Below are 22,276 nucleotides of genomic sequence, written 5' to 3' on the forward strand. Positions count from 1 at the left end.
CAAGCATTTAAGGTATAATCCAAAGGGATTACGAACTCCACAATGGCAGAGTTGCCTTTAACAGATCCCGAGAACCTCGGGAGTCTCAAGGCCCCGCCTAGTAGGCACGCCATACACGGTCTCCATGATGCTCTCATCCTCATTTCAGGAATCCGCATCTCATCAGCGGCGGGGTCTGCACATGACCGAGGGGTGGCAGCGAGGTATGGGCATGCCAAGCTCCACCCCAGTCTTTTTCTCCCATTTGATTCTCTGCTGGGGACCCCGTATGTGGGAACAGGGTCTGGACAACTGCATACCTGGGCAGAACACTAAGGACGACACTTGAGAGGGATTGTGACCGCACCAGAGTTTCTTTCTCTTTTGCCCTTTCGTGGAAACTCGTCTCAATTCCAGCCTTTTCCTCATTCTTCTTTTTCCTTCCTTTCTTTCCTTCCTAGCCGTCCTCTCCCCTTTCTATCTGTTTCCTCTCACCCCTACAGATTCGATCCCTCTCCCTGTATTATTAGCATCAGTTTTTCACCCAGTGTGTGAGTGTGAGTGCGTGTGTGCGTGTGTGTGTGTGCGCACGTGCGCGGGCATGTGAGTGTGTACAGGTAATGTTCCCAAGTGATGCCTAAGAGCCTGGGGTCCTTCTTGGTGGCTTAGTCAACCGAGCATGGGGGCACGAGGATGTGGTGCCACCACAGAGAGAGCCACAGACATCCCTCAGCCGGGCCTCACACCATGCATACTCAGCACCTCCCCACATACCAGCCCTTTGCGCTCTCTCTCTCTCTCTCTCTCTCTCTCTCTTGCTTTTTTGGGTCACATCTGGTGAAGCCCAGGTTACTCCTGGCTCTGCAATCAGGAATTACTCCTGGCAGTGCTCAGGGGACCATATATGATGCTGGGGATCGAATCCGGGTCAGCCACGTGCAATGCCCTACCTGCTATGCTATTGCTCCAGCCCCGCCCTTCTCTTTTTAAGGGTTCTTATCTAAAACCACCACTTTAGGGAAGAAGAGACAGTACAGCGGGTAGGGCGTGTGCCGGGTGTGGCCCCCTGCTCTCCAACCCCACCACTAAACCTAGACCCCACACCTAAAAATGCACTACCTTAGTTATCTCCAGGCTGTCCTGTCCGGGAATCACACAGCCCCGCCCCGGCCCCCCCCCCCCTCCCCAAACGCCTGCCAGGGCGGTCGGAGAGAGTCAGGCCCAGCATCGAGACTGAGCTGCGACCCCGACCAGCAGACCGCTGGGCCTGATCCCCGCCTCAACCGCCACAACTGAGAGCAAGGTCTGAGTAGCTCTGCCAGGGCTCACCTGACTTGCTATCCGTCCGGGGGTCCATGATGACGAACTCCGGCCGCAGCTTGCTAATGCGCCGCCCCTTGAGGATGGGCACCAGCCCGCCGAGGTACTCCAGGTAGAGCGTGTAGCACGGGCCGCCCACCTCGGGGTCATCCTCGGTGCGCTTCATGGTGCAGTGCAGACGCTCGTTGCCGGCCGAGGGGTAGCTGACGAAGTCGCGCATGTTGTTGGGGTCTGGGATGGGAGGCTGGAGGCAGGACCGAGAGCAAAGAGGCAATCAAGACACGGGCGTCGTGGCTGGTGCTGGGGACGAGCAGGGCTGCGGCTGGGGGAGAAGCGGTGGGGCTCACAGGCAGGGTGCGCGCCCGAATCTCAGGGCCCGAGCCACGGTCGCACCTCCATCACCCAAGCCCCGTCTCTGAGCACTGTGTCTTCCAACTTCCCACTCTCCGCCCTGAGAAACCCCCCTGCGGGTTGGGGAGCCGGCTCAGGACCGCGGCTGGGGCCGGTTCCCAAGCCGGCTCTCCAGGAGAAGCAGCGCCTGCCCGGCTGGGCCCGGCACCTCACTCAGCTGCTGGCAACGTGTGTCCTGCTCCCCCCAGCGGGACGAGGGCCGTGGGGACACCAAGGCGGCGGTGGACAGAAAAGACTGGCAGACTCACAGCTCCCCCCTCCTCAGCCCACGCTCACCGGCGAGCAGAGGGCTCGAGGCCGTGTTCCGCGCTCCGAGCTCTCCCTGAAGGAAGGGCGGGAGGAAGACATACCTTGATGGTGGGGATGAAGGCTGTGGAGAGGTAGGAGCAGAGGCGGGGCGGCAGTGCCAGCTTGCTGACGTCCTTGTCCTCGCGCAGGGCGCTGGCGATGGCCTGCTGGCACAGCAGCTGCAGGCTGGACACCCGGTGCTCCACCCGGACCACGTAGAGGGCTGGGCCCGAGGCCATGAGCAGCCGCGAGTCCCGGTGGCCCCAGCAGATGGAGATGATGGGGCGCTGCGGGGTGGGAGGAGAAATGCTCAGGAGTCTGTGCCTGAGACACGAGAAAATCACGTGTGCCGAAGCAAGCAAAATAGGAGAGCTTCTGGCTCCAGGAACGCTGGTTTCCAAAAGCCCTTTTCCCCTCCCACTCCCCGCAACAGGAACCTCCTTTCTCTGGGGGCCACGGAAGCTAACCCAGCTCTGGTGTCTCTGCAGGCAAGTTCCCTCAGTGCAGGCTACCGGCACCCGTGTTCCTTATCCTGACCCCCAAAGAAGCAGCAGGGGCTTGTGGTCTGGGCTGAGAGCAGGCAGCCACCCCCCACGGGCTGGAATCGGGGGCCACAAGTGGGGTGGCTGGAGCCCTGGTGTGAACCCTGGCGGTCTTCTCCGCTCTCATGAGGAAAACCAGAGCAGGGAGGGGTCAAGTCCTCAGTGAAGTCGAAGGAAGAGCACTGGTGTGACTCACTGCCATGAACAAAGTCACTGTCATTCACTGCGGTTCTGGGACAGAGATGGTGGCAGGGAGCAGGGGAACACAGGGCCTGTGCCAGCTTCTCTAATGGTCGCTACCCGTGCAAGCTACCCGGGGTGCCGTGACAGGGAGAAGGGAGAGAAGGGCAGGGCTGCTCCTTCCCCCCCGACAGGCGGGCGCTGACTTAGGGAGGGCTGAGGAGCTTCAGAGATCAGACGAGGTGGGCAGGGCTCATGAGACTGCCAGAAGCAGAGTTTCCCCAACACCTCAGTGACGGACATCAAGATCAAAGGACATGAGACATTCACTTCGAGTGGTCCCCAGGGTCACCTAAGCCTCGTTTCAACTTCAAGACAAAAAAGCAGAAGTGAAGAGAACTTCTCTCCCTCCATTTGCAGAGCGAGAACACAGGGTCCCGTGTTAGGGTACAGGGGCACCTCTTTGGGGGGGTCTGGAGATTCAGAGCACTTCCCAGAGAGAAGAAAGAGCATGTTCGAGATACAGTAAAGGGCTCGCCCTGCTGCGTAGGCCGGTATACAAGTTCCTTTTGGACTTGCAGCGAACTTAAAAATACACCTTGGCCCAAGGCCTCCTACGACGCTATTCTCAGCCCAGAGCTGAGGAGGGAGTTTCAGGGGGCACGAGAGCCTGAGAAAGAGGAGCTGATTCTCTCCTGCCGTCCCATTCCTCTGCAGCCCATCGCCCATGGTTCCAGTGCGTATATGTCCCCCACCTTGTCCCCATCCCTCCTTCTAGATCTGCTTTCCAAAGTGAGTCTCCTTAACACTGGGTACCAGTTTGGGGGGAAGATGTGAAGCTATCACTTGGTAGTCATGCATCTAATCTGTTACAAAGGGCCCCAAAACAGACACAGGCCCGCCAAGCTGGATGGGAATCTGATGCATCCTCACGTCTGTTCCTAAAAATCATCCTAAAAGTCATGTTTTAAGAATCCCCTGAGCTCCAGTAGTGCTGCAGCTGGTAGCACACATGGTCTCAGGGGCCCCATCTGCACTCCACACACCTGCAAACGCAGGCGGAGAGGCGGAGTAGGAGGTGACATGTGACAAGTGACCGCTGCTCATCTCCCACAGGGCGCTGCCTCTCTGAACATCAAGACAGTGACTGGCCACCTGGGGAGCACGGGTGTCCCATCAAACACTATCTGCCGGCCTGTCACAAAGAGAAATAGCGCATACAATGCTCCCTCTCAGCTTTCTCCTCAGCCCACTCCTCAGCCACAAACAGAAGCCCTGAGCACAGCACATGGAGAAAGCCCGAGGCAACACCTGGGGACGCTCAGGGGTGACTCCTGCCTCTGCGCTCAGGAATTACTCTTGGCAGTGCTTGGGGGACCATATGGGATGCTGGGGATTGAACCCGGGTTGGCCGTGTGCACGACAGGCGCCCTCCCTGCAGTGCTATGGCTCTGGCCCGCCAGTTCCCAAGAGCAGAGGGCTAGCACTCCCAGGCGGTCCCACACCAAGGAGGCCTAAAAGGACCCGGAAGACTAGAGGGCCGAGAGCAGGGAGCCTGGAGAAGTGCAGAGGCCTGCGGGGTGTCCAGAAACCCTCGGGAAAGGCCCTCTTTCAGAAACCCCACGTCTCCCTGCAGCTCACTGGTGAGCAGCACTCACCAACCTCATGGAGCTGGTGACCGCTACTCCGGCAGGTGACCTGCTATTCCACACTCGCTTCTTTCTTTCTTTTTCCCCTTTTGTTTTGGAGCCACACCAGGCCGTGCACAGAGGCCACTCCTGGCCAGCTCAGGCAACCAGAGCGGTGCCGGGAACTGAACCCTGCAATGCGCAAGGCAAGGGTCTTGCCAGCCCCACATTTATTTCACTTTTATAGCACATACTCCAGAAAAGATAAAGCAGCCAACTCATACGGGCGCCTCGGAATTACTACTGTTTCAGGTTGTACTGGAAAAATCGGGGCGGATTTCGCAATAGTGAGCACTGCTTCTCTCACTGAGAGCAGGGAAATTAATTACTGTAATTACTGCTTGAGTTCAAGGTGGGCCGAACGTTGCCCTCAGTGTCCTGACAAGCCCCAGCGGTCTGCAGGAAGCGCTTTGATGTGGGATTTGACTCTCCGCTAGGGCACAAGAGTCAGCAGTCTGGCTTAGCCACCTGAAACGCTCCTGGAAGAACAGAGGGTAGGTAAGCGTTGGGACCACAAAAAAGAAAAGGTCATTATGTGAAGCGATGCAGGTGCGGTAAGTGTACTGCACCAAATACACCAAATCCAGGGGGTGTAACTCGACAGTCCGCACAATGCCCTATGGTCGCCTACATTTCGACAGAACGAGAGAGAAATTCACACACAAAAATCCTCTCTCATGTCCCTTCATCCTGGTCTTCCCACCCTTTTTGGTTTGGTTTTGTTTTGGGACCACACCCAGCCGTGCTTAGGACCTACTCCTGGTGGGGCTCAGAGGACCAGGTCAGGAACTGGACCTGGGCCAGCAGCGTACAAGGCAAGCCCCCAACCTGCTATCACTCCGGTCCTTCCTACTTTTATACAGGCTCATTTCTGTCACTCTTTCCCCCCACAGCCTCTGTTCCAAGTGGCCTCTCATTCCTCAGGCTCACGGTCAACACTGCCTGTGCTCCTGGGAGCTGCAGAGGAGGACGCACGTGTACAATAACCCCAGGAGCACAGCAGCTGCACAGATGAACGCTTCTGTCCAAGCAGCTGCTGTCTGCGCAGGACAAGCCCAGCTGTAAATCCCTGGACTTAATCTCTTCTCAAATCACACAGGCTCTATTTTTAGAAGGCGGGCTGCCACTGTGAAGTCAATCAGCGTTCTAATCTTCATTTGCGTAGGGACGGTCACATATGTCTCCATCTGAATCTGAGGCAAACCGGCAAGCAGAGAGTCCACTTCGGGAAGTGTCAGTGGGCCAAAGGAAAGCTCCGGAGGTTTGTCCATCAGCAGACAAGCCCGGGAAGAACTTTCCTTGGAGACTGACAGCCAAAACACAGCAAGGGCCCCTCCAGGCTGTGAGCCGCAACCCTGAGGGCCCCGGGTTTCTGGGACTAACGGGTTTCCCTTCAAGAGCACAGTCAATGACCATACCACAATCTCCTACTTGATTTTTAAATGTTCACACCCATCCTCTTCCTTTTACTCCTCTCAATCTTTTACCCCAAAGTCTCACTCTAACACCGGAACCACAGACTCTATGCTGTCTTCTCCAACTTGCCCTTGTTACAAAAAAGCTCATGAGTCTAAAACAGTCACAAACACCACCAAAGCCCAGACCAAAAGTACCAAAGCCTGCAAATTGCAGTCAGAGGCATTAACTAACAATCTGCTGTCAGAGGATCAGCTACTTGATTATAGTTGGACAGCCAAAGATAATGGTTAATGAGATAAACCACGGGACTTGAAATTATATGGGAAGGGAAACACGCAGTATACTTCTTTCAAAGCGGTTCAGCTGCAGACACTGCTCTCATACATAAATCAGGAGAATCAACTTAAAGCTGAGGCTGCTGCAAGTTGAGCGCTGGGCAATGGCCTGCATGCAAGAGCCGGCAATCTAATTAACTTGGAAATAAATTATCCAATCTAAACTGCATTTAGTTCTTTTTATAAACAGTCCAATCAATTGCCTAACTTCCTTCCTGCTATAAAAATTTTCTCCGCCCGTGGCCTCTTTGACTAGCATAGCACAGATAACATGCTTTTAGAATCATTAGATAAGAATGGTGCTACATATAATATTTTGCTTGATTTTTAACAGCATTATTATTTTTTTAAACTTTGTGTTACAGAGGCACTGTTTCAAGTGGTTGAAACAAACCCTCATATGGAAAAGGAGTCAACGACTTATGGAAATGTGGGGATGCTGGAGGGCTATTTTTCTCCAAAGAGAATTCAGACCCAAGCTCTGCAAGGGGAGAGAGCTGAGGAGAAAGCCACACTGGCGAGGCTGAGAGCTTCCACTCCATTAGACACAGATGAGGAAGCAAGAAAGCATGGGCTCTGCTGTGCGAGAGGAGACAGGCAAACCGAGAAGGAAGCAGTGCAGCGTCCAGCACCGAGGGTCAGAGAGAGGAGGCTGCAGCTGGGGGCAGGTTCCGGAAAGACAGGGCAGAGCTGGCACTGAGGACTGATTCCCTCAGGCTGAGGTGGCGGGGAGGGACGTGCCACAGACAGAGCAGTGTACCAAAGAGAGGACAATGCTGAGTGACACGAGGACTCTGCTTCGATTCTCACATATTTTGACAACAAAAGTCTTCCCAACACCAAGATGGCCATTCCTGTCCTTGCACTTGTCTTTCCGTTTGTTGGGTTAGAGCTGGCATGTGGCCACAGTGAGAAGGGCACAGGGCCTGAAAGCCCATCAACCTGCTGAACGAAGGAGGCTGGGCTCCTACCGCGCTCTGGGCAAACTGGCAGGCAGAATGGCCGTGGTGTCACACGGGCCACCCTCCTTCAGATCCCACTCCCGGGGGAACCCGAGATCTATGTTCATTTGCTACACACCTTGGTCTTAAGCTGACACTGACGGCATCAGCTGTACTCAACTTCAGCTTTCCCCGAGGCTCAGCCACTCGGCTTCGACCACTTCCTTCTATTCAAAGTGGGAATCTGGACCAGAGAGCTGATGGGGGAAGGTGCCTGCCTTGCCTGAGGCCGATCCTGGTTCAATCCCTGGCACTGCCCCAGAGCACACGGAGCATGGCTGGTCACTTCCCAGGCCCAGGGCATTAGTCATCCGCACACCCAGCTTATGATCCCTCACTTCTAGGATGTCTTGACTAGTTTATTAAGTTTCTCCCGTTTTGTGACTTTACTACAAAACCTTTGCACTTCCTCCTCAGCTGGGGCAAACTGTACTATGCCTGCCTTCACGGACTGCCTTCACGGACAGCAAGACTTTCAACTCACAAGCACGGAGCCAGCTTCAGTGGAGAATTCCTTTCAGCCTGTCACATCCCTATAACCAGCACACGGCTCAATTCTCAGTTTTTGGGCCACACTTGGTGGTGCTCGGGAATGACTCCTGACTCTGCACTCAGGAATCACTCCTGGTGTGATCATATATGATGCTGGGATTGAACCCGGGTCAGACACATGCAAGGCAAATGATGCTCTGCCCACTGGAGCTCAGTTCTGTCTGCACAGTCCTCCCACAGAGCAGGGTGTTTGAAAAGGAGCAAAACAAGCTCACTTGTCCTAGAACTAATATGTTCACGTAAAAAGATGCATTAAATCCCATAGCTGAACACCAAAGGAAAAGAAATAGGTATGAGTTCTTAAATAGGTGTTTCTCCAAAGGACACTACAAACGGTTCATAAAACTACGAAGGAATGCTCACATTACTCAGCCACAGGGAAACCAGGGGGAGAGATGCCTCCCCCTCCCCCCACCTCAGCAAGAGGGCTGCCATCGAACACAGCAAGGTATGTGCCCCGTCCCGGGTGACAGGCTCAGGACCAGGCGCGCTGGGGAGGAGAAACAGTGCAGCAGCCCTGGGCAACAGCATGGCACTTCCTCAAGGGCAGGTGCAGCAACACTGCGTGCGTGTATCCCCCCTGGGAAGACACACAGAGGCAGAGGAAGGGGCTGTGAGTGTGACACTCACACTCAGTGCCTGTCAGGCACAGACACCAAAAGGCGAAAGCAACCCAAGTGACCACAGGTAAGGAGGGCACGGGGGTGTAGGAGCTTTGGAAAGGAAGGGCAATATGAAGCCCACGACAGTAAAGGAACCCGGAGGAGAAGTACAGGCGCAAAGAAGCTAGAGGGCACGTCCAGGGGCTGGCGGAAGTTGGTAAGTGGGTGCAGAGCTCCATTTCTGAAGGTGAAAAGTGCTGGAGATGAGTTACACAACAACGAACATGTGTAACACTACTGAATCGTACACTTTAATGGGTTGTGTGTGTGTGCATGTGGGGGTGGCCTGGAGTAATTGTACAGGCATGAGGCTGACCCAGGTTTGATCGTTGGCACCCCACACAGTCCCTCAAGCCTCACCAGGAGGGATCCCCGAGCACAGAGCCAGGAGTAAGCCCTGAGCACCACCAGGTGCGGCCCCATACTTTTAAATCACAATGAAAAAAATAACCAAAACCGATGGTTAAGATGGCATGTTTAGCAAATCAAAAAGGGACATTTAATCAACATCCACGTCCCCATGCAGCCTTCCCCCCACTGCTCCCCTCGCCTCTCTAGTGAGCTGGTCAGCGGGAGCTGTTTGCTGCCATGCCAACTGCCGGCTGATTCCCGGCCTGCCTTCTCCGGTCGCTCCGAGTCCTCTCTCCCCGATGGACTCACACCAGATACAGACTGGTTCAGAGAGACTTCGAGATAAAAGCCTGCAGGAAGGCGCCAATTGTGCCCATCTCACTCCTGGCAGTTTTTTAAACATACTGTTGAACAATAACTCGGCTGAAGCATCAAACTTCATGACTGGCATGCACGGTCAGCATGGAGCATGAATAAGCAAAGGCTCTGTAGCCTTCTGTTTTCTACCTGGAGCTGCTGGGCACCAGCTCCCTCCACTCGCGGAGGAATCATTCTGGTTACACGGCAGAGTCCCGCATACTTACAGCTCCTGGTTGATGCCCCATGCTTCAGAGAAGATCAGCAAATGAGCACTACCTGGCAAAGCTAGCGAGTGTGGGCATGAGCTCCCCCCCGTCTGCCAACGGAAACTGGACACACTAACACAGAGACGGTTTACACACACCCTTACTTGAACGAGCGTGTCCAGAGTGAAGATGTGCTCCCCGCGGACATTGTAGAACTTGACCATGGCGCTCTTCAGGAGAGGGCCGTTGGGAAGGTCGCCCAGCTGGGTTTGCTTCTCCATGCCAGCAACTGCCAGGAGGTCCCCTTGTGTGCACCACTGGGCCACTACCTCTGAAATCACAAAGAAGAAACGATGAGCACAAGGGCCCCCCCAGAGATGCTGCACAAAGCTATTGGGGCTCCTCCTCATGTCCCGTGAAGACGGCAATGAGCCACTTCTCCAAAGAAGATATTCTCTACTGGAAAGAGGGGTTTCCACTAGCGACGGGCACTGCGGCGCCCCTGCAAGCATCCAGAGCAGTGGGAAGGTCAGCCGACAGAGCGGGGTGCCAACGCCTGATACGCAGAGCCCGCACAGCACTTCCAGAGCCCCGCGACAACAGGCAGAACAGCAAAGCCCACGACTCTCCATCCCAAGTTCCTCTGCAGGAACACGGACCCCACCCCATCCAGGTGAACCAAAGAGCTTATAAATGTTAAGAGGAAAACACCAACTGAGCACGGCCCCGGAGTACATTCATGTGATTTCGTGCATGGCAGGCAGGGCTCCGAACAAGGTCCGATCTCACAACAAGGTCAGACCAGAAGGCCCTCATTCTTATCCAGCTTGCTATGACGTCCTTGGGGCGAGAGGAGCACTTTTGTTGGGTGGCCATGCTGTCAGAGGAGGGTTCCCGCGGAGACATGAGGCCACTCAGACCCAGAAGCTGCAGCAAGAGAATGGGGGTCCCGCGCCACAGCGAACAATGCACTCGCCTCTTGCGGGTTACACAAGCTGTGAGTACTAAGAGGACTCAGAGATTCCTGCCAAGACGGTACAACAGCATCTCTCTGATCAGAAAGCCCTGAAACCCGGACTCCACCCGCCTGCCAGAGGCTGCCCGGCCTGGAAGTGCTCGGTCACAACAGGCTGCATTTCTGTGATGCAGACGGGAGGCCCACACCCAACGTGCAGAGGAAGCCTCAGAGAACAATACGGCTTCCTGTTCTGCCCCCTGCTCACAGGGCATTCAGGAGTGGCGCACGCACAAGGTTCCCGACGACCCCACGACAGTTGCACGGTAAGAGGAACAGCAATGAATTCCAGCGTGGGACGCGGGAAGAAGAGCCGAGTGCTTGAGCAGCATTTTCTTCAGGGACCGTTATTTCCTTTGACGCTGACTTAAGGAACGCACAGAAGAGACCAAACCCCGCCGACCTAAAGGACAGGCCACTGCTCCAGGTGCTTCCTTCAAAGCCACGTTTCCGAGCAGCTGTGTGCTGAGCGAGGCCCCCAGTGTACGGGGCTTCACCGGGACGAGGCCTCACAATGCAAGGCCTGACATGGGCAGGGTAGAAGTTCTGGCCCAGGAATTCTGGCTGCGAGGCCACCTCCTCTTAGGGAACAATCCTAAATAGCTCTGCCCAATACTTTATATTTATTTATTTTTCAAATTTTATTGAATCACCGTGAGATAGTTACAAGCTTTCATGTTTGGGTTCCAATCACACAATGATCAAACACCCATCCCTCCACCAGCGCACATTCCCCACCACCAATATCCCCGGTATACTCCCCCTTTCCCACCCTCCCCCTGCCTCCATGGCAGACAATAGTCCCCATACTCTCTCTCTACTTTTGCTGTTCAATACTTTAGTAACAGTTTCTTTTATTCGTTAGAATCTCTGAAACAAAAATCCTGGTTGGGGAACTTGCTACTTGGCCATATGCCAGGCCTTAACCACTGGACTATCTCTAGGACTATTTCTGTGATTTTTACATAAAATACAACAAGGAATAGGGGCCAGAGAGATGTACATGTGTAAGACTCTTGCCTTGCAAGCAGCTGTCCCAGGTTTAGTCCATTGTACCGTATTGTTTCCTGTGTACCCCTCAGCACAGAGCCAGGAGTAAGTCAGTGTGGCCCAATAAAAACATCCAAAGAACCCTCCAAATCAGAAATCGCCTCTTTCCACATTTCCCGATGCTCTTCACACGGTGATCAGGAGCCTCGAAAGGAGAAATGGAGAGTTCTAGAGCACAACCAAGAGGCCCATGCTCCTGAGTACAGCTCTTTCTGGATGATTCTGAGGCATGTGTGAAGTCTTACTCATTTCACAAAAAGTCAGTCTCAGCAGAACAATGCTACCTTTACAGTCAGGAAAGATGTAGGGATTTTTTTTTGGGGGGAAAGCCTGGAGAGTTCTGCTTTTACAGGGAGTCTGAATGAGCCAACATGGTTCTTCCGTGTCAATAAGAGCCCTGTGTGGTATCAGAGCTGGTTACAAAGAGGCACACACGTGTGAGTGGAGAAGGAACAGCAAGAACCTGGCCAAGCACCCAAACCCCAGGAAGTCTGAGGCTCACCCAGGTCTCACGGGGGAAGATGGGAAGGGTGGGAAGGGAAAGCTGTAATGGCCAGTGGGCTTCTCGTCAGAAGTGGGAAGACAGAGGAAGTGAGAGAGGCGGCGAGGGAGACAGGGACAAACAGAAGCAGCAAAGCGTGTGACGGTACAATTGTTTTTCTCTTAAACAACAATGCTTTTGGTGACCAGAATAAAGGCCCCAATGCCTAAGCACATACTCAATGAGGGAGAACAACTAAGCCTGCCACCCTTCCTCAGGAGCGTCCACCGAACCCGTCACCCTCCCTCAGGAGTCCACTGGAGAGAACCACCGAGCCCGCCACCCACCCCAGAAGAGTCCACTGAGCACGACCCCCGTCCTCAGGAGTCCCCTGCTCAGTGTGCTCGTGAAATGGCAAAAGGGAAATCCCGTAAAATTCTGTAAAAACAAGAAATAAAACCCAGGGGCTGGCTTTTTCAGTGCGGAGTTAAAGGAGAAGTGAACACGAGCGCCTGCTTTGCTCCCAGAGGACTCTGGGGTTTGGGGGCTTGGCAGGAATTCCTTGCCCTGCCGAGCAGCGAAGGTGCCTCTTAGGCCTTGGGTCTCCATGAGCTGAGGGCAGACACAGAGGCTCCCTCTGCCTGCACTGACCTGTGAGCCGGCGGCCCTTCTTGAAGGCGCTCTATATGGGACAACAGCCACTGTCACCGGAGGAGGCCCTTCTAGGCCTGTGTCCAGGGAAAGGACATGGGTATGGTCACATCATAACCTTGAGTAGTCTGGGTGTTTTCGAGTCCCTCACAATCTGCTGCCCTGGAAACCTCGAGACTTGTTCCTTGCTTTGTCCCTTCTCTGAAGCACTTTGTTCTTCTGAGCAGACACTATACAATATGCCAGGCTTAACGCAACCCTTTGGGCTGCTCCTCGAGTGCCCCAACAGGGCAGCACCACACACACGCCAAGAAACTTCTGCTTTCCTCTCCTCAGTGTGCTCTGAAGTCTTCCAGGGTGCTGTCAGTAAAACCCAAGAGAAAGTGATAAAAGGAAGTCCCTGAAGCTAGACTTCTCCTCTGCTGACTTTTGTGCAAGGTAGAACTTCCTCAGCAAAGCCCCCTCAATGGAGGGGATGGGTAGCGGGACAGAAGGCCCGGGCCACCAGAGCAACAGGACATAGATTATGACAGAAATGATGTTTCCTGTGAGTCACCTAATTGCTCCAGAAAAGGGGAGGGAGAGAGGAAGAGAAAGAGGGAGAGAGGGAGAGAGGGACGGAGAGGGAGAAAGAGAGAGAGAGAGAGAGAGAGAGAGAGAGAGAGAGAGAGAGAGAGAGAGAGAGAGAGAAAGAGTGTCTATTATAGAGGCAGGCCAGGGATGGGATTGGGGGTGATGGGAGGGAAACTGGGGACACTGGTGCTGGGGGATGTACACAGGTGGAGGGATGGGTGTTAGTACATTGTATGACTGAAACCTAATCACGAACACCATTGTAAGGGTCTATCTCACAGCGATTCAATAAAAACCCAAATAAAACCAGTAGTGGGGAAGAAATGACTGCTTGTCACACCAGGGGAAAGACCGACTCTTTCAAACCCTGGAGTTTAGACAGCACAGAAACACCTGCCAGCAGTAGGTCCTGCATGATACCAGTTCACCTCAATTGTGGCCCTTCTAGAAATGTGGAAGATGGAGCCCAGCACCTCCTTGCCGAAGGCCACCCAAAGCACCGTAACAGAGTTTTCCATCTCTCCTCAGGCTATGAACAGCTGAACTGTCTGTTCTTCAGGGCTCAGACTCCAGTTGACAAGCCTTCACTTCTGGGGGTGCTACCGTGGGCCCCTGCTACACATGGTCCCTCATGTGTCCCATGCTCTGTTCCAGGAGCTGCTCCCATGCAACCCCTGCTTGCCAGAGGCAAACGAAAACAGCCCAGGATGCCTTTATTGTTTGGAAAAAGGCTTCCAGCAGCAAATGGAAAAATTTACCTACAAAAAACAAGGGAGAACTGAGCAATGGCATTATTTTCAGTCCTGATCAGATATTTGCTAGAGAAAAAATTGGGGACTATAAGGAGGGAGAGAAAGCTTCTGGTGAAATTAACATACTTGGGTTTAGAGTTTTGACAAAGAAATTTTTAAGAAAAACAGTAGAGCTTGAATTACTGAACACTCTACAGGAGAATTTCTTATGGTTTTTGGGCCATACCCACCAATGCTCAGGGATTGCTCCTGGCTCTGCACTCAGGAATTACCCCTGGTGGTGCTTGGGGCACCATATAGGATGCCAGCGATTGAACCCGGGTTGGCCACGGGTGGCCGCGTGCAAGGCAAACGCCCTACCCGCTGTGCTATCGTTCCGGCTCCCTTATGGCTATTTTATTCTGTAAAAGATAGAAAATCCAGAAAAGAACTTTCAAAAAACCCAGAGATTTAAATTCCGCATCATCACAAAAACATACTTACTCAGCTCCTAACAGGGCTGTTTTTTGAGATAAAGGACTAAAACAGATTTCATATCCCTTAGGAGTTGAGGCCAAATAATTCCTTACCATCTGAGTTTTGATTAACAAAATGGAGTATAACAACCTTCTAAAAATAATCAAGCGTTTAAAAACAGACTGAGTACGTGCTGGGAGAGGGCTGGGGGTGGGCTGGGGTGGGATCAGGACCTCACAGGTACGGTCCCCTCCAGTAGAGCAGCGCAGGCTCTCGGCGCGAGTTGTGCTATGCCTGTAATTCACAGTTGTGCGTGGCCAGGCCTTGGGACTGAGGGTCAGTTAGTTCTGAAGGACAGGAACAAGATGATAGAAGGTTCTGGTTCCCCTCTCCTGCCCATTGAGAGAAATGTCTGCATTAGGCCTGAAGCCTGTAGACGAAGAACTGTTTTCCCCAGGAGCCCCTTGGGCCACAACACCGGACAGACTTTGCTTTAGGAGTGGGGAGCACTCACTGTGTTTGGGGGAAGGGGGGACCAACAGATGCCAAGGAGACAACCCAGGACCTCAACACGCAGGTCAGGTGCCTCTCAGGGCTAATAGCATCTCAGACAGTCTGTCAGGAAGGCAGCAGATTTGGCCGCTGACCTTCACCTTGACAGCCCAGTCAAGTGACCGTGGAACGCCCACCAGTCTGTCAAGGTGGCTTTACCACACAGCAGTTCTTAGAAGCATCCAGCGGCTGCTGTCTCCGCTGCTGTGTGGGCCTGCGAGAGGCCCATTCCTGTCCCAGTGGGAAGGAGCAGGAAAAGACTCTCCCCAGGGGAAGGCAAGGTGGAGACCGGTGAGCTCAGCACAGCAACAGAATGGCCTTCCCCAGCAGACTCAGCAGGCCCGGAAGTGTCCGCAAGAAGACAGCCAGTCCCCGCCCTGGAAGCAGCCCTGCGGGGCTCCATACCTTTCAGCCCTGAGCGGATGACGGTAGGAGACAAGTCGTCGTAGTTACTCATTAAACTGATGTCTCCTGAGGTGAAGCTGACAGTGAGCAGCGGCTTGATGTTCTGCACCGGGATGGGATACGCTGCCGGACCATCTGCAGGAAGAAAAGCGCCGAGTGAGAATGAGCCCCACGCACACAGCCAAACCCAAGGCCACAATCTTGCAGCGTCAGAGAAATTCCGAGGGGCTGGGGAGAGAACCCAAGGGCTGTATCATGCTGAGCTTGCATGCAGGGAGCAGCCCGCGGGCAGCGCTGAGGGCAGCCCCAACCACACACCCCCCACACCCTAAATTCCCTGACAATGCCAACCAGACTCTGAGTGGGCAAAACAAGAACACTATATCCCAGTTTCCTAATCTGCGGGGTCTGACTCTACATGGGGACACGTAGCTGAATGTAGGGATCTTAAAAGTAAAAGTAAAGGCCCTCCCGTTGATCGTCGATTTGCTCGAGCGGGCCCAGTAACGTCTCCATTGGAGACTTTGTTGTTACTGTGTCTGGCATATCGAATACTCTCGGTAGCTTGCCGGGCTCTCCGAGAGGGATCTTAAAAAAAACTAAAAAATTTCTTGAAAAAATGTTTTGTTTGTTTTGAGCCACACCAGGTGGTACTCAGGGATTACTCTTGGCTCTGCGATCAAGGGTCACTCTTGGTGGGGCTTCAGAGACCCTCTGGGGCACCAGGGATCAAGCCTGGGTTGGCTGCATGCAAGGCAAGTGTCCTACCTGCTGTAGTATAAATTATAATTTATTAAGTAAATGTTTTACTTGTATGATGACTCCATATACAATATACCCAAAGCCATAGAAAATTTCTTGGGCAGAAATAGCTCATGGAGGACAGAGTTGAAGTAGCCTGGCCTGACAGCCTCAGAAGCTGCCAGCTCATGGTGGAAAGGGGAGCAGAAGCAGGACAGACGGCTCGGGGGGCAAGAGCTGGGCGCCCAGGCTCTGCTGCAGCTGGACAGGTCATGCGAAGAGTTGACATGCATGCAGGGCGATATGTTATATGTTTCTGATACTGCACACAAGTAAGTCAGTCTAGTGTATTTCTAGTGTGTGAGGATAGTGGAAAGGGGGATGAAAATGCTTTATTAATCCTGGTCCTCCATAAAGAGAAAATTGTTCTCAGTGAATGTTCCAGAAGTGAATACCCACAGCCAAATGCTTTCCACCCCCACTGGCTTTTGGAGAAGGTTCGAGTGTAAGAGGCCCTGGGCTGGAGACAAGCTCGGAGTCTATGTGGCTCATGAAGCAACTCTGCTTGTCACCGGCAGTGTGGCAGAAAGAATCAAGCTCTGGGAGTTTCCTTGGTCATTCTTCCAGGAGATCCCATCAGATATTATGGAAGAGCCATGATGGGTGATGTTCTAGATTCTTCCCCAGGATTCAAACAGCAGGAAGTCATTCTTGACCCAAGTTGCGGTGAATCAGGGTACTCTGTCAGGGCTCCTGGGGCCGTTTCCCACACATGCCGAGCTCATCTCTGGCAGCCAGCTGGGTGGGCCTGCCCAACACTGGCCGAAGACCCCGAGTCAGCCTGCCACAGACCCTAGGTGCAGGCTCTTCGCTGTCGCTCTCTGTGCTCCAATTTCCCAGGACACCAATGAAATCTTTGCTGCCTTTGCAGTACATGGGGGCTCACTGGGGATGTGCTCGGTAACTTGGTCTCTGGATCGCAGGCTGCTCTTTGCGACAGAGGGGGGCCAAGTTCAACTAAGTTCTGCTTTAAGAGTATGCTGAGCCTTCTAATAACCTAAGATGCTGCTGTCACTCCTCAGCTGGAGAAATGATCTGGGCCTTGCTCAGAAAGGTCCTCAATGGACCCAGAGTCCCTAAAGGCAACCAGAAATGGCCCCAAATGAACTCTGGGGTGTCAGGCCCAACTGCCCAGAAACATGTTCATTGTCTGCTCTAAAGCTCCAGAGCGTACAGTATAATAAATAATTATTCGAGTACATGACCCCAGGAGTAAATGGCAGCACAGAACTCACAGGTAGGAGGCCCTGCCTTGATCCCTGTGTCCCTCCCCAGTCCAAAACAAAATAAAAACTAAACACACACCCCCACATCACCCACTAGCACGTCTGAGACAGCAGGAGAAAGCAGAACAGAGTATCTCTAAGTCCGATGGGTGGGGGTGGGGTGACTGTGACAGGCAGGGCAATGGGAATTTGCTGGCACGCGGCACAGCCCAATTCCATCCCTGACACCACACGTTCTCCCCGAGCACAGCTGGGAGTGATCCCTGGCTGCAGCGATAAGAGGAAGCCCTGAGCTCTGCCAGCTGTGCCCCCCACCCCCAGACCCCCGCAAAAAAGTCCCGCTGGGAAGAGCATTCTCAATCTTGCTCCCGGATGAGTCCTCTAGGAAAGGGTGAAAGGACCCAGTATGAGCCTGGCCGTGCAGGCCAAGGGCAGGTGTCCCGTGCAGTGTGGTCACTGGACATCTCTCTCGCTCCTTCAGGTGTCGTGTCTGTCTGAAGAAAGAGGCAGGTGCAGGGATGGGCTGTGGGAGGCACCAAAGCCCGGAGCAGGCCAGACAAACACTGACACGGGCAAGGACCAGCATCAACATTTCTTTCCTGCAGGGCTGAAGGAGGCTGGCATGTTCAACCGTCCCCGCCAAGTCTGACACAACCCTTTATTCCAGGGTAACTTGGGTGTCCGCTAATCCCGGTCTATCTAACCTCTCTGGGAGGCTCATAGCTTCTGCCCTGAGGAAAAGAGCCTCTGGCCGAACAACTCAGGAGCCAGGAAGTGGTGGTGAGCCCTGCAGTTGCCCGTCCCCTTGAGCGCCATCCTCCCTGGCATACTCAGGGACCTGGATGGCCACACATTAAGTGACAGTAACAGCCCCGCATTTTCCATCTTCAGTTCTCCTCTCATTAAGCAGCTAAGCCCCACAATACCACCACAGGGATCCAGAAAGGCTCAGAGTCTCTTCAGAGCCTGGAAAAGCTCAGCCAGTGAGAGCAGAGCACAGCGAGGGTGGCCGGACCCAGGCGGAGAGCAAGAGCCCGGGGCACGCTACCTTGCGGGGGCGAGTAGTCGTCAGAGTCGGTGTCGCTCTCGCTGCTGTCCTCCACCAGGAAGGCGGGGTAGTTCCAGGACATGCTGAGGATGCCGTCGGACTCGTGCAGCAGCACATGGGCCAGCATCCTGCCGTGGCAGTCCATGACGATCACCTGGCCGTCCGCCGTGCCGAACAGCACCTGCAACCAAGGAGCAAAGGCGGGGTTCGGGCCACGTGAACTTGCCATCACATGGTATAGGAAGCCCGAATCCACTGGGAATGAGGACACTTGAAGCAGTTAACTGACAGCAACACAAAGCATCACGTGTGCCACTGAGCCACACAGACAAGTTATCAGTTCTCTGAATAAGAAAATAGCACAGTAAAGCATTTGTTCTACTAGATAGGCACTTCTGACTGGCAAAAAAAAAAATCACAATCAAATTTTGGAATTTTGGGATTATTTCCTGCCTTTAATTTTTGGTTGGAAGGGGAGGTGTCAAGAAAAGGCAGAGGGCCATTATTAGGGACTACTCAAATTTATAGGACTAGGAATGTAGTTTGGAATTTGAGCAAATTTGTGAGATCCTGGGTTCAATTCCACATCCACAAATAAAAAAATCATTTCTCAAGTGTAGAAGAAACAGGATGAGAACAGTGCAGTCTTCTGCCCCCGCGCCTGGGTGTTCCTTCCCGGAGCCCCTTGGAGGGGAGCGGGTTGAGCTCCGGCAGCCGAAGACCTCCAGGACCAGCCACCACCATGCTGAGACCACTCTCCGCACACATGAAGGTACTGGCAGAGGGACAAAGCCATGCGGGTTCCGGGGCCGAGACCTCCAAGCCTACTCGAATTGGGAGTCGAGCATCTTCCACCCAGATCCTCCAAATTCCAGTAGGCGGGGGTCACACCCACCACCTGGCCCCCTGGTGCCGTGTAATCCCATCAGCGGCCAAGACTCAGAGACTATAATATCCAGATCCAGGAACCGCGCGGCCGCATTTGCGGCCGCGCAACATCTTATCAGAACTTTTTTTATGACATCTTATTGTCTTATTCCTACTTTGGACAAACTTGCAGGCTATCGAATGTAGCCTGCCTGCAGGGCAGAGTCTGGCAAACTCCCCGTGGCGTACCAAATATGCCAAATACCAGTAACAATGATGGGTCTCATTCTCCTAAATAGCCTTGAATATAATCTCAGGGCTAGGATGAAAGAGACGTTACTGGGGCCTGCTCGAGGCAATCGATGAATAACAGGATGATGAAATGAAATGAGAAGAAACACTGGTGTGTATGTCTGACCAAAACCATTTGGTTATGCATGGCACTATCAAAACGTATTTTAAAGAGAGGCTTCTGAGGTGGTTTGTTATTACATAGTGAATAAGCACAGAAACGGCCAATAATCAAAGCGGTCGGTCCCACACTAGTGACATGCATCCGCTCATGGAGTGCATTGTACATGCTAGTCCTGTCCTTAAAGCTTTACCTCTCTGCCAAAATTATCTGGTCTCAGTACTCGGCTGTGCTGGCAGAAGACTTCGGCGCTTCCTGAGCAAATCAGGGCCCACACTTTAGTTTAGGCCACACCAAAACCAGTGAGGCGGAGGAAGGCTGGGTGTGGGCAAACCCTCCCTTGAGCAGAACGAAGCCGCCCTGGTAGCAGTGTTTCCAGCAGGAACCCTGGGGCCCAGGAAGCAGGTACTTTGTATCTTCTGCTCAGCTACTGACACCTGTGACGAGCCTGTGACGAGCCGCCCAGGTTCTGAAGCACACAACAAAAGCCGCATTGACAGAGCCCCGCAGAAACGGCCATGCCAAGGCCACCTGGCTACCAAGACTAGAATTTCCACAAAGGAAAGGTTATTGGAGGTCCCGAAGGTTCTTGCCTCCTTCCACTTTTTATGATTTTGGCACCTACAAGAGCTTCGGGCACACAGGGGGATTATGAATATTTAATGCTCAATGAACACATTAAAGTCGGTGATAACCGAAAAGCAATTTTAGGACATGAATGCTGATGATTAAGGTAGATTAATTGTGAGGTAAAACACAGTTCACTTCGTTGGTTCAGTAATAGGCACTGAACTTACTAAGCTGTCTTAGAATAATTAATTTCTCATTAAATATCCCTCTGAACATCATCTAGATTTCAATTATTAAAAACTGAAATAAATAAAATGAAAAAAAAATTTTTGGTTTTGTGGGTCACACCTGGCGATGCGCAGGGGTTCCTCCTGGCTCTGCACTCAGGAATTACCCCTGGCAGTGCTCAGGGGGCCATATAGGATGCTGGGAATCGAACCCGGGTTGGCCGCGTGCAAGGCAAACGCCTTACCCGCTGTGCTATTGCTCCAGCCACAGTAAAATAAAATTTTAAAGGCAAAAAATGTCTTTTTGTGCAGACATGAATTCTCCGTGCACCCGGCCTAGAGAGAGGCAAAGCGCGTGGAACTCTGAGAAGCACAGTACAAACTGCGCCGTGGGCAGGGACCATACGTGTCCACGGGCAATGGGCAGGGACAGTGGAAGAGTGGGGCCCAGCTGCTCACCTCTCGGCTGAGGCTGAGCGAACTCGCTTGACCAACAGTTTTCAATGACATGCAGAATGTCACTTCTTACACTCTTAGCTGAAATGCTCTTTCTCTGGACGCATTTCAGAAGCAAAGCCTGGAGAGAGCCCCGCCCGCTCCGGGAGTTCTCCCTCCTGGACCTTCCGTCTTCTCGGGACTTACTCCTGGCTCTGTGATCAAAGATCATGGGGTGTTGGAAACTGAATGCAGGCGGGCCACATGCAAGGCAAGCACCTTCCCCGCTGTGCTATTGTGCCAAGGCCCCCAAAGTTCCTCAACTACGAGCTCTTTTCATGCTAATTACTTCCAACAAGATAAAGCTTACGTGAGCAGGGCTTCAAGAAAAAAGAATAAAATTATAGCAGCTAGGGGGTTTGCCTTGCATGTGGCCAACCTGGTTCGATTCCTCTGCCCCTCTTGGAGAGCTACCGAGAGTATCTCGCCCGCTTGGCAAAGCCTGGCAAGCTCCCCGTGATGCATTCGAAAAGCCAAAAACAGTAACAAGAAGTCCCCCAATTTGTTGTGAGACATTACTGGTGCCCGCTCGAGCAAATCGATGAACAACTGGAGGACAGTGCTACAGTGCTATATACTCTTAAAAATACGCAATGTAAAATAATTCTGTAACATGCTATAGACTGTCATCTGCAAATAATAACTAAGAATAAAGAAAGGTCGACTAGTCTGCGAAGTGAAGGGTGAGATGCATCCAGCAGGGGCACCCTCCTGGTCAAGCCTTCAGTGTGCCCTCAGCAGAGCTGGCCCCTCTGCAGGGTCATGCATGGACTCACGAACTTCACTACTGCCCGGCTCTCCTCAACCCCCAGATGCCCAGACCCAACTGCCTATGGGCCATCAATCCTGGATGTGTAAAGGCCCTGCAGCCACCTTTCCAGATGACAGACCTGATCCCATCTGTCCCCAAAAATACCCACGACCAGACCCTCTTTCAGGTCTGGCTCCATTGGTGTGGCCAGTCCAGGTGGTCAGACTTGGAGCGAGGACTTCTAGTTCCTAGCACACCTCTGGGTGCCACTCCACTTGGACCATTTTCAGGGGCAGATCTTAACCCCCAGGTCACACATGTCGCCTACATGTTCGGTGACCATTAATAAGTTGGTTTACTACAAACCAACACTTCTTTCTTTTCTTCTTCAGAGGACAGGCCAAATATGGATGATGTCAGTTTCTGTCTCTACTCTGCCTGCTGTTTCCTGTGCTGGGTCGGAGGCTTCCCATCGGGGCAGGGACAATGCTCCCTCTGTACTGGCTATGCCAAGAGCCAAAGAAGGCAGCGGGAGCCAGGCCTCCCCAGTGGCTGTCTCTCATTGTGGAAAGTTTTTAATATCAATGCAATTTCAAATAGTTACAGAACTCCTATATAATATCTTTGTTTCAGTATGCTACATTCTATTT

At 53.0% G+C, this 22,276-nt stretch overlaps 1 protein-coding gene across 2 annotated transcripts in view; it reads right to left on the reverse strand.

Moving 5' to 3' along the window:
- TULP4 (TUB like protein 4) overlaps positions 1-22,276 on the reverse strand; it is a 174,823-nt gene that overhangs the window by 22,320 nt on the left and 130,227 nt on the right. For both annotated transcript variants that reach the window (XM_056125865.1, XM_056125864.1), the window contains exons 4-8: positions 18,305-18,485; positions 15,230-15,364; positions 9,459-9,625; positions 2,061-2,285; positions 1,309-1,543 (exon numbers count right to left, since the gene is read on the reverse strand). In XM_056125865.1, coding sequence (XP_055981840.1) covers positions 1,309-1,543; positions 2,061-2,285; positions 9,459-9,625; positions 15,230-15,364; positions 18,305-18,485 — 943 coding nt within the window. The remainder of the gene's footprint in view (positions 1-1,308; positions 1,544-2,060; positions 2,286-9,458; positions 9,626-15,229; positions 15,365-18,304; positions 18,486-22,276) is intronic.

The sequence above is a fragment of the Sorex fumeus genome, unplaced genomic scaffold (assembly GCF_029834395.1).
Source record: "Sorex fumeus unplaced genomic scaffold, SorFum_2.1 ptg000061l, whole genome shotgun sequence".
Taxonomy (NCBI): domain Eukaryota; kingdom Metazoa; phylum Chordata; class Mammalia; order Eulipotyphla; family Soricidae; genus Sorex; species Sorex fumeus.